Source organism: Orycteropus afer, unplaced genomic scaffold, assembly GCF_000298275.1.
Source record: "Orycteropus afer afer isolate SDZICR_OR568_19922 unplaced genomic scaffold, OryAfe1.0 scaffold00014, whole genome shotgun sequence".
NCBI classification, from domain to species: domain Eukaryota; kingdom Metazoa; phylum Chordata; class Mammalia; order Tubulidentata; family Orycteropodidae; genus Orycteropus; species Orycteropus afer.
Genome location: NW_006921601.1, coordinates 17,634,194 through 17,647,337, shown reverse-complemented (window position 1 = coordinate 17,647,337; position 13,144 = coordinate 17,634,194). Strand labels below are relative to the sequence as shown.

General features: G+C 37.3%; 1 protein-coding gene across 1 annotated transcript in view; it reads left to right on the top strand.

Moving 5' to 3' along the window:
* The window catches only part of TSG101 (tumor susceptibility 101), an 87,502-nt gene that overhangs the window by 48,976 nt on the left and 25,382 nt on the right, over positions 1 to 13,144 (top strand). The window contains exon 8 of the mRNA XM_042782790.1: positions 5,896 to 5,987. Coding sequence (XP_042638724.1) covers positions 5,896 to 5,987 — 92 coding nt within the window. The remainder of the gene's footprint in view (positions 1 to 5,895; positions 5,988 to 13,144) is intronic.

The following is a 13,144-nucleotide window of genomic DNA, read 5'->3' as shown; positions in this document are numbered from 1 at the left end:
TGGGCAATCCTACTTCCGTAGTGATACTGCCTTGGAAACCCAAGGAGGGGTCGCTTTGAGTCGGGTTTGACTCGACAGCACATAACAACAACAACAACATTGTAAAAAGTGAAGGAATCGTTTACATATGGAAGGAAACTTCCTTTGTTGGTTTCCAGGAATGGGAGAAGAAGGGAGAAAATTGCTAGATAGGTAGGAGACAGGTATTGATTTGGGTAAAGGGAAAGTCAATAAAAGCAAGTGACCAACATAATAACACTAAGGAAAAGATAGACTCGGAAAGGTGCACAAGACGTACAGACAGCAAAGATAAATACTTTTACATATACAGTACTACATTTTCAGTAATAATAAAAATTAATCTATGGGTAGACACATACGTAGATAGGCTGAATGATTAGGTATGTCTAGGCAAAAGGAAGTAAACCCATGACCATAAATAATGTTGGCAGACAATATTTCTGTATATTTGTATATATTTATACTTTATATTTTCTGTATATTTGTGCTGTAAGAATGTCCATATAAGTAGAACTAATAGAGGGCAAATAATAGCCATAAGGTATGATAACTTCTTAGCCACAGTCAGCCACTCTGAGGGAGGGAGTCATTGGCCTGTGGGCTCAGGACCATGGTTACGGCGATCCTCAAGCTCAATTGGTATAACGTACTGCACAAAAATATTGTTCTACATCCTTTGGTGAGTAGAGATAGGGATGTTAAATGCTTGCTAGCAGCCATCTAGATGCAAAATGGTCTCTCCTCACCCAGAGCAAACCATAATAAAGAAAATCAAAGGTGTATGGAAACGATCTAGTGCAAGGGACTAGTGGGCCATACCAGCCTCAGCCTACATGACTCTGAAACCAGAAGAGCTAAATGGTGACCAGTTACCACTGTCATCCACTCAGAAAGGGATCAGTGCAGGAGGTCCTGGATAGAGTGGCAGAAAAATGTGGAACAAAACTAAAAAAAAAATGACCATGCTTACTGGTCTGATAGAGACCATTGAAAACCCCAAGACTATGGCCTCTAATCATCCTTCAGGCCTGGACTTGAGCTCACTCCCATGGCCTTCAGCCAATCAATGAACAGGAAAATAAGGTGAACATTTACAGCAGGTAGGTACACTCCTTAGAACAATTGATCATGGTAGGTCAGAAGGGCAGTATTTACACAGGGACATAGCTCAGAGGGCAGGAATGCATGCATAGGAAAGAAGGACATATAAGAAAACAGTAACCATAGGAGGAAGTGGGAAGAGAGCTGTTACAATTGCAAGGATTGGAATCAATGTCATGAAACAAAATGTATGTGAACTGCTATATGGAAAAGGAGTTTGCTCTGTAAACTTCCACTCAAATCACAATTTTTTTTTTAAAAAAAGGGAAAACTTGATTTTAAAAAAAAATCAAATTTGCTCCAGTTATCAATAAGGTGGATTTTAAAATTTCAGTAAGATTGACAGTGTTTCTTTGCAACATTCTAGCATAGATTATTAAAGAGGTTTGAAATGAAAAAGTAGTGTTCGGTAGTATCCATTAAGAGTGTACCAAGAACAAAAATATTTATTAGTTTTTTTCTGTTTTGATTTTGCAAGGAAGTACCACGATTACTTTGCATCTTCAACAAGTCTACTTCAACCATACTGTTCTTGGAAACAAGTTTTAAAGTGTGAGCTGTTACTACAGATAGGGAATCTTTGAACAGCAGCACTGAAAAAGAGTTGCTGACCATGAACTCAGACCCCTTGTTCCAGAGCTTTGGGCTGGCTCCTTTTAATCAGTAACTTGAAGGGACTCAGAGGGCTTGCTGATACTAATCACAAATGTCATAGATCTGTCAATTATAGCTAAAGTAAAAATAATCAAGATTAATTGTCCAACTAGCAGCTAATAATCATCTTATCATGCTTTTCTTCTCTATTATAAGGGAAACACAACAACCTTGGGAGCATTCAGGGGAAGGTGATTAGATCTGAAAATCTAATCTCTTATGTGAAGAGTAATTGAAGGAACTAAGAATATTTAACCTGATGGAGAGAAGACTGAAGGGAATAGTTAGAAGTCTTCAGATATTTAACTGCTTATTCTGTGACATTACATATTACAAATTTAGGACCGTTAAAAGTTAATATCGATAAGATATTTTGTATACAATAGAGAAAAGTGACAAATTGTCAAGGGTGTTGTAAAATGAAATTTATGGATAATGTTGGATAGGAGATTGGAGTACAGTTCTTCTAAGTAAAATTCATTTAGAATCTTATGTGAATACATGAATGACACAGATTAGATATGTGTTGTTGTTAGGAGCTGTTGAGTTGTCTCCGACTCATAGCGACCTCATGTACAGCAGAACAAAACATTGCCCAGTCCTGTGCCAACCCCATGATCTTTGCTATACCTGAGCCCATCACTGCAGCCACTGTGTCAATCCATCTCATTGAGGGCCTTCTCCTTTTTCGTTGTCCCTCCACTTTACCAAGCATGATATCCTTCTCCAGGAATGGTCCCTTCTTACAACATGATCAAAGTGGATGAGGAGAACGAAGTCTGTCCATTCTCACTTCCAAGGAGCATTCCAGCTGTACTTCTTCCAGGACAGATTTGTTAGTTCTTTTAGTAGTTCATGGTATTTTCATCATTCTTCACCAACACCATAACTCAAAGCATCATCTCTTTTTCGGTCTTCCTTTTTCAATCTCCAGGTCTCAGATGCATATGAGGTGATTGAAAATACCATGGCCCACGTCAAGTGCACCTTAGTCTTCGAGGAAGTATCTTTGCTCTTGAGGTACTTTGCAGCAGATTTGCCCAATGCTATACGACGTCTGATATCTTGACTCCTGCTTCTATTGGTGTTGATTGTAGAACCAAGTAATATGAACTCTTTGACAACTTCAATCTTTTCTCCATTTATCATGATGCTGTTTATTGGTCTAGTTTTGAGGATTTTTGTTTTCTTTATAGTGACATATAATCCATATTACAGACTGTAGTCTTCAGTCTTCATCAGTAACTATTTCAAGTCATCCTTCCCTTCAGTGAGCAAAGTTGTGTCATCTGCATAATGCAGGATGTTAATGAGTCTTCTTCCAATCCTGATGCCACATTCTTCTTCATGTAGTCCAGCTTCTTGGATTATTTGTTCAGCATACAAATTAAACAAGTATGGTGAAAGCATAATCGCCCTGACACACTCCCTTCTTGATTTTAAACCATGCAGTGTCCCCTTGTTCTGTTCGAACAACAGCCTTCTGGTCTATGTACAAGTTCCTCATGAGTACAATGAAGTGTTCTGGAATTCCCAATCTTCTCAGTGTTATCCACAATTTGTTATGATCCACACAATCGTATGCTTTTGCATCGTCAGTAAAACACAAGTAAACCTCTTTCTGGTATTCTTTGCTTTGAGCTAAGATCCATATGACATCAACAATAATATCCCTCATTCCACATCCTCTTCTGACTGCAGCTTGCATTTCTGGAAGTTCTTTGTCAGTATACTGCTGCAACTGTTTTGAATTATCTTCAGTAAGATTTTATTTGCATGTGATATTAATGATACTGTTTGATGATTTTCCACAGTCTGTGGGATCACCTTTCTTTGGAATGGGTACAAATATGGATCTCTTCCAATCAGTTTTCCAGGTGATTGTTGTCCAAATCTCTTGGCATAGCTGAGTGAGTGCCTCCAGTGGAGCATCCATTTGTTGAAACATCTCAGTGGGTATTCTGTCAATTCCTGGAGCCTTGTTTTTTGCCACTTCCTTTAGTACAGCTTCAACTTCTTCCTTCAATACCACTGGTTCTTGATCATATGCCACTTCCTGAAGTGGATGAACATCGACCAATTCTTTTTGGTACAGTGACTCTGTGTATTCTTTCCATCTTCTTTTGATGTTGCCTGCATCATTCAATATATTGCCCATAGAATTTTACAGTGTTGCAACTCGAGGCTTAAATTTTCTCTTCAGTTCTTTCAGCTTGAGAAATGCTAAGCAGGTTTCCATCTCCATGTCTTTGCACATTTCATTATAATAATTGACTTAACTTCTTGAGCTGCTCTTTGAAATCTTCTGTTCAGCTCTTTTATCTTGTCATTTCTCCCATTTTCTCTAGCTACTCTCCATTCAAGGGCAAGTTTCAGAGTCTCTTTGGACATCCATTTTAGCCTTTTCTTCCTTTCCTGTCTTTTTAATGACCTTTTGCTTTCTTCATGGATAATGTTCTCGATGTCATCCCACCATTCCTCTGGTTTTCAGTCATTGGTGTTGAGTGCATCAAATCTTTTCTTTAAATGGTCTCTAAATTCAGGAGAGATATTATCAAGGTCATATTTTGAATCTTGTGGACTTGTTTTAATTGTCTTCAACTTCAGCTTGAACTTGAATATTAGCAGTTGATGGTCTGTTCTACAATCAGTTCCTGGCCTGTTTTGGCTACAGATAGTGAGCTTCTCCATCGCTTCTTGCCACAGATGTAGTCAATTGGATTACTGTGTACTCCATCTGGCCATATGTATAGCCATCATTTCTGTTGTTGAAAAAAGGTGTTTGCAATGAATAAGTCATTGGTCTTGCAAAATTCTGTCATGCGATCTCCAGCATCATTTCTAACTCCAAGGCCAAATTTTCCAACTACCAGTTATTCTTCTTTGTTTCCAACTTTTGCATTCCACTCACCAGTGATATCAACACATCTTGATTGCTTGTTCGGTCAATTGCAGACTGCAGAGGTAGGTAAAAATCTTCAATTTCCTCATCTTTGGCTTTGGTGGTTGGTGTGTAAATTTGAATAGTAGTGTTATTAACTGGCTTTCCTTGTAGGTGTATGGATATTATTCTATCCCTAACAGCACTGGGAGCTCTGGTAGCATAGTGCCTAAGGCACTTGACTGCTAACCAGAAGGCTGGCGGTTCAAACCCACCAGCCACTCCTCGGAAGGATACTTCCGTAGTGATACTGCCTCAGAAACCCAAGGAGGGGTCGCTATGAGTCGGGGCCGACTCGATGGCAAATAACAACAACAACAACAACAGCACTGTACTCCAGGATAGATCTTGAAGCATTTTTTTGTGATCATGAAACTAGCCATAGAGAAGAAATTTTTAAAAACTTAATTTAGTTAGAAGTATCTCTGGTGGTATAGTAGTTAAGGCATTTGGCTGCTAACCAAAAGGTCAGTGTTTCAAATCTACCAGCTCCTCTACAAAAGAAAGATGAGGCAATCTGCTTCCTTAGATTTACAGCCTTGGAAACCCAATGGAGGTTGCTCGCAGTTGGAATCATTTTGATGTCAGTGAGTTTGGTTTTGGTTTGGTTACTTAATTAGAAAGGAATATTTTCATTATAAATGTTCACAAAGGTTACCAATGAACTACAGGTAAATATAGAATAGTTTCTTATAGCCTAGGAAATCTAAAGAGAAAAGTCCTCTCACATAATATTTGTTGCTTTTAGTCCTGCTTTAGACTTTCCTGAGGAAGGTTATAGTTGCTTTCTGTTGTGAAGGTGACTCAAATAAGCGGGCCAACCAAGAGTATTTTTTAACCATTTGCTTTAAGAATAAATCCAAACAACTGAACATAAAGTTGATATGTTGTGGAAAATGGAACTAATGTCACAGAACAATTTGTGTAGAAATTGTCAAATGAAAAACTAATTTGCTGTGTAAACTTTCATCAAAAACATAATAAAATATTATTTGAAGAAGAGTAACTGCGGTGTCATTAATATAATTTCTGTGGAACTTTATTTGAATAGACATGTATAGCTCTAAAACTCATTAACTGGTGAAACAATGATTTGTCAAGTTTAACTTTCCAAATGGGGTTCTTAAAGATATTATAATGTGTCATCTAAACATTTAATGTTTTTGTTCTTTTTTCAGTGGTTATCCAGGCTGTCCTTACCCACCCAGTAGTCAGTATCCTGCCACAACAAGTTCCCAGTACCCTTCTCAGCCTCCCGTGACCACTGTTGGTAAGTACCCTTGAAAACATATTTTTCTACATAGGGAACATCAGAGTCTCCTGTTGGGAAAAGTGCATATCACTTTTATATTACATGTTCTTCTTTGTTTCCAACTTTTGCATTCCACTCACCAGTGATAATCAACACATCTTGATTGCATGTTCAGTCAATTTCAGACTGCAGAGGTAGGTAAAAATCTTCGATTTCCTCATCTTTGGCTTTGGTGGTTGGTGGAGGGAAAACTCTTAAGGGTCAGTGTCCCATAATCTAAAACTTTCAGTGATTTCTAATCATATAGATGAGTTTTCTTAAACAGCAAGTCAATTCCAATTACAACTTGTAGAACAGAGTAGAACTGCCCTATAAGGTTTCTTTGCAGAAACAGATTATCACATTCTTTTCCTTCAGAGTGACTGGTAGGTTCGAACAATCAACCTTTTGGCTAGTAGCCGAGCACTTAACCAGTTCTACCAGGGCATAAAAATAAATCTATTTTGTAACTCCTACCACTGTGTATTTTATCTATCTTACCACATCTCTCTTAGTTGCTTTTTCCTGTCACCCTGCTGCTGAAACTGTTCCAATGATTCTTCCAATGTCCTGAGTTCACTGTAGTGTTATTAGTCCTAGAAGGCCCTACATGATCCTGTCTCCTCTTATCTCCACCCTCCCGTAAAAATAACTTCTCATCTCCTTGTACCTGTTCTTCTGTCTTAGGACTTGTCCACTGCCTTTTTCCTTTGCATGGAACAGTCAGACCTAAGGAGCTCTGGTAGTGTAGAAGTTAAAGCATTTGGCTGCTAACCAAAAGGTTGGCAGGTCAGATCTACTTGCTGTGGGAGAAAGATGAGGCAATCTGCTTCTGTAAAGATTTACAACCTTGGAAACTCTGGGACGGTTCTAATCTGTCTTACAGTGTCACTGTGAGTAGGAATCAACTTAATGGCAGTAAGTTTGGTGTTTTGGTTTGGTCATGCCTACCCTGATCAATCTGCCACTCCCACCTCCCACCTTCAGCCTCTTCCTACATACCCAGAACAGTGCTTGGTTTATAGAGGTTTGTCATTAAATATTTTGCTAAATGCCTGAATAGATTTAGAATCTTACAAAATTAATTTTTTTATTAAATTTTCTGATACTTTAATAAGGAGCTCTGGTGGCATAATGCCCAAGGCATTTGACTACTAACCAGAAGGTTGGTCGTTCAAACTCACCAGCAACTCCATAGAAGGAAGACTAGGCAATGATTTCTTGCCTCAGAAACCCAAAGGGGATGTCCGTGAGTCAGAATCAACTTGATTGACAGTGAGTTTGGTTTTCGTTTTTTGACACTTTAATAATTATCTCTAATGTATATGCTCAAACTGTTTATTTCTACTGTTTTGTCCTTGGTACACTCTAGGTATGAAGGTTCTGGTGGCATGATTCTGATTAATTAAAATATGCTCTTGTGCTTATTTTAATGTAGCTCTTTTTCTACAGTATAAATGATTTGAGTTAGGGAGCTCTTTAATCCACAAACACACTAAATCTTGGTAAACCCTCCTATTTGATTCAGGCATATCAATAAAATGAGAGTAGTACTCTTGCTCTCCCTGATTTTCATTGAGATGCTAGTGTAATTAATCCCTTTGCTTCGAAGAGGCCTTCAGTTTATAAAATTGGTTTATGTCGACTCGTTTCAGTACTGGCAGTCCTCGGACTTATGGACAACTCTTACTTGCCAATTGTTGTTGTTGTTTTGCCGTCGAGTCGGCCCCGACTCCTAGCGACCCCTCCTTGGGTTTCCGAGGCAGTATAACTACGGAAGTAGGATTGGAAGGAGTGGCTGGTGGGTTTGAACCGCCAGCCTTCTGGTAAACAGTCAAGTGCCTTAGGCACTATGCTACCAGAGCTCCTATTATTAGTGTTATGTAAATTTGCCCTTACTTTGAAACCAACTCCTACTTGCAACAAACAAATCCTTCATCACAGTTCCTACTTGCAGGTGCAGCTTTTAAATCACTGAAAAGGTTTCTAGCCTTTCTTGCACTAAAGTAAGGCTAAATAAGAACAATATGCACCTTTTCAAATTTAACTTACAAATTTTTTTAAAATACATTTTATGTACAGTGAAATATGCAAAACTAAAGTGATACGGGTTGATGGGTTTTTTCGGTTTTTTTTTTTTTTTTGCATTGTACCCGTCTGTCCCCTCCCATCACTGGTGACCAACAAAGAAAATTTCCTTCCATATATATAAAGGTTTATATATGTAAACCTTTCCTTGACTTTTTTACAATAATGAACTAATACTGTATTTGTCCTTCTGATTGACTTATACTTCACTCACCGTAATGTCCTCCAAGTTCATCCATGTTATACGGTATTTTGCAGATTCTACATTTTTCATTACTGTTGCATAGTATTCCATTGTGTGTACCATAGTTTGGTTATCCATTCTTCTGTTTATGGGCACATAGGTTGTTTCCATCTTTTTGCTATTGTAAATAGTGCTGCAATGAACATGGATTTCCATCTATCTGTTCTTGTCCTGGCTCTCACTTCTTTAGGATACGTACCTAGTAATGGGATTGTTCGGTCAAATGGTATTTCTAATTCCAGCATTTTATGGAATCGGCCTATTGCTTTCCACAGTGGTGGAATCGTTAACTTACAAATTCTCAAAGACACAATTGGAAATGGGTCTCGTTCATAGCTTGGGTACTGTCTGTACAATATGTATGATACATTTTTTTAGAGTTGGTGATTTTCATATGTCCTGAAAATAGGGGTGTGGGGAAATAATGTATTTAAAATCAGATCTAATGATTTTAGAACAGATGATCAAAAAACTTAAATTTTATTATTTATTTATTTTTCCCAACAGTACTTTCTTAGGCTAGAAAGAAATGATCTTTTTGTAATAATTTAGGATGACAGCAACTAACTACAGGGTATCTTTACTATATGTTGTTTTCTATCCTTTGTTGCTTACCTACTTGAATTTTTTTCATTGATTTTCAGTGGTATATTTTGCAAAACACTGTTCACCTTCACAATTGGAATAAAGGAAAATAGAAACAACAGTATCATTTGAGTATTAGAGTTCACAAATAATCGGTATTTTCTCAGTATATCAATGGACAGGATTTATGCTATTATTCTCTGTGTTAATGAAGGTTATTAGAAAATAATAAAATGAATGGAGTTATCTATCCTTGTACTTTTTGGAACTTAGTAGTTTCACTCTTTAAAAAAAAAAACCCGCTGCCATCAAGTCAGTCTGACTTACAGTGACCCCTCCTTGGGTTTCTGAGGTGGTATCCTGCAGAAGTAGATTGCCCAACCTTCCTTCCGGGGAGTTTGAACCACCAGCCTTCTGGTTAGCAGTCAGATGTCATAGGCACTACGCCACCAGAGCTCCCAGTTTCACTCCTAAGAGTTTTGAATTTATGGTGTAAAACACCACCTGACTGAAGGCACCGTTAATTAACTTGTCTTTTTATTAATGATGTGGCTGCTTTGCAAGTATTGATTTCAACCATCTACAACAATATTGAGGTAAAAGAACTATCTAAAAATTAATTGAGATTGCATTCTTTGTAGCAGCCACTTCTGAGACAGTAGTGAAAAAGGCTGAAGATACAGCCTTCTTGATGCACATCTTGGGACTTAAAGCAGATCTCTGACTCCTTTCAATGTAGATTTTTAAACAACATCATTTAAAAGATCATAGAATTTGTTTTGTCATTTCATTTTACAGCTTTTCTGTTACATGGGCAGACAACTTCCTGCCTAGCTTGACTCAAAAGTATCTCTTCATAAGATTGGAACTCACCAAAGGCACTGACTAAGTAGTGGAAGACAATTGAACAGTGAAAATAATGCTCTGGGTAGTCTGTGGTATACTTCATTTGGTGTGGGCAACTATAACGATATTTTGGTAAACTTGTTTTATTATTTAAGGGAGGGAAAAGTTGTGATCTATAATTTAAATTCTTCCCAGAAATCATTGTAAAGCTGGTATGTGTTTTGGATATCATCTTTTCAAAAGCATTTTCTAATGGAAGACCAAGGGGAAAAGATATAGAACTTGGGCACCTTTCCTTGAAATATCTTTCCATTTCAGGCATTGTATACCAGCAAAAACAGCAGAAGGAATGCAAACTTTTCTTGATAGCATAAAACTTAAATTCTAAAACAGCTAAAAATTTAAATTTCTGTTTCTCCAGGTTAAACATGTGTTTCTTAAGAGTGAAACATTTTTGTTAGGACTGGGCATATAACTCACCATATTGGCATTACTATACTATAAAAGAATTTGAATTCTGGTTTTCAAGGTTCAAAGCTACCACCAAGTTAAAAAGAATAAGCTTAGGAGACAACGTTAATATGTGTTTATGTTCTCTTAATAGCAGATGCTCATTGCCATCGAGTTGATTCCAACTCATAGTGACCCCCATTGGGTCTATGAGGCAGTAAATATTTAGATTGCCCCATGAGTCGGATCTGACTCGACAGCAGTGAGTTTTAATAGCAGATGCCAGAAGAAAGCAGAAGCAGGTATGGATGTGTGGTCATTTGTAGGTTTTCTGGGCTGAAAAATGGCCACTCAAGAGAAACTTTGGTCCCCAGCTGGGCATTTCTGTGGAGGATTCCAAACTCTATTGGATAAGGAAGAGTGGCATGATATGTGGTATCAGTTAATTGCCACCTTAATTTATGCACAGCACTGTATTCCAGATCCTGATGTGCTGGTGGTGCACCTGGGTGACAGTGATCTAGGGGTGATGGAGTTGTTGGATATTGTAACATGAATTAAGAAAGATTTAAGATTTATTAAGCAAATGTTCAAGAATGTTAGAATAGTGTGGTCCAACATGATACCCAGAAAAAGGTGGTACAGCTCTTAAAAAAAACACATTTTATGAATAAGTGTGTGAAGAAATTGACTCCTTACTTGACTCCTTCATGAAGTTCTTCAGAGGATCTACTGTCAGCCATGCTTCTCCAGGTTTAGTTTTCCTCGGTGGAGTGCATTTATCAGAAAGTGGTGCAGATACCTTCAATCTTGATTTACTTAGTGTTTTGAAAACTTTGGTATAACCAAGAGGGGTAGATCAGAAAGAAAATAACAAACTGAGGTGCTTTTCTGGCCTGGGAACTTGACCTTGAGTAAGATGGATTTGTTTGAACACTTTGGAATCTGTTGTTTGGACTCTTTCCCTTGAAAGTTGTTATGGAGCTACTACACATCTTGAGAGGGACAGTTCTTTGGATAAATAATCCATGAAGGGACAGATGTGCCTTTGTGACATATAACATTAATTCTTCTTTGTTCCAGTGGATTCCATTTCCAAATGGGAAGTTTTGTTTTATGTATATGAGATAATGCTTGTAACTTGTTTTAAAAGATACTGTCAAAGAGACTAAGCCTCATATTTTTACAAAAACTCTTATTGGTATTTTCAACACAAAAAACTACAGAAATCTTTCATATTGGAAATCATTTTTTCCTTGATACACATGCTGTGTATTTTTACTAGTTCCTTCTGGCACTGGAAAAAAATTTATCTTTTCCTTGGCTATTTTTATTCTTGTTCCTGTCATTATATTAACCTACTTTGCAAGAGCTCATTTTAGTGTTTGTGAATGCATTGTTATTGATTGTTGCCGTGTTTTTGATTGAGTTGTTAACTGATAACAATAATGGCCAATGTAAGTGTTGGCCATTTTAGTATTACATAATCACATTTGGTTTCTAAGCAGCCTTATCCCACATCAGTGCCCTCTCCCATGTAGTGTGTTTGTTGTATCTTACTCATATTCCAAATTCCCTAGTAAGTAAGCTCAGATGTTTTTAGTTTTGGTTTGTTTTTTTCTTAGCTTATTGAAAACCAGCACCTTGGGTATATCATAATTTATTGTGTCTTGCGACACAGGATTTCTTTGACATTGTTGCCATAAGACTTTGATTTATATTTTATAAGGGGGATATTTTAGGGCCTAAGTCAAATCAGGTTTTTTTGGTTATATTTTTAGAGTGAAATACAAACACTGTCGTTTAGCTTTAGTCACAGCCATTCAGTACATATTAACCATCTTCATACTTTTAAAATGGATTTTACATTTATAAAACAAAACCAGTTTCTGCAAAATCTCAACACCATAGCTTTTGAAGACTTTCCATTGTCTAGACTACTGAAAAATACTTACATGTCATATCAAATTTGTTAATTCAGCCTTACTTTAATAATTATTGGGTAATGAAAGAACAAACCTATTCTCATGGAAAGTAAAAATAAATAAATAACCACATTTAAAAAATTCTAGCTAATGTGTATTGAAAGTTAATACATACAGCTCTTTTACTCATACCACAGGAGCAAGAGAAACTACTTTGTCCTACTACTTTGCATGACTATACAATTACTCCTCACTTACCAACTAACTTGTTATCTAACATTTCACATTTAGGACCATAGTAAAAAAAAAAAATCTATCAAACTGTTTTTCACATTAACTATGTAAGACTGGCAGTAATGAGCAGTGATATAAAGCAAGAATACTGCTGGCTATTATGATTAAGGTTATGTGTCAGCTTGGCTGGGCCATTGTGTTAGACTGGGTTCACTAGAGAAGCAAAATCAGTAAAGCTTATATAGAAAGAGAGAGAAAGAGGAATTTATCTTAGGAAAATGGCTCACACACTTACAGAAGCTCGCAAGTCCCAAATTCTTGGGTCAAACGTCAAGCTGGAGGCTTTTCCTGACTCACACAGCTGTAGGGGCTGACGAGTTCAAGGTTGGCAGGCAGTATACTGGCTGTTGACTTCAGCGAATGATGAATCAAAGATCTCCAGGCTGAATGGTGGATTGTTCGCTCACAGACTGTTGCAACCAGCACAACAGAATCCCAATCCACAGAAGAGTATCTCTTTTCCCAGGATGTCCATAAATATACTGGAAGCAGGCCATGCCTGTGGTTATAATCCCATTTGAGAATGAGTTTTCTACTATGCTAATGAGACAGGATTAATGTAGGGTGTCTTGAGTTCATCTCTTAAAAGAGATTTAAAAAGATTAGGCAATGGATCTCAAAACCTACTATACAGCCACAGTAGTCAAAACTGCCTGGTATTGGTTCAATGACAGATACATAGACCAATGGAATAGAATTGAGAA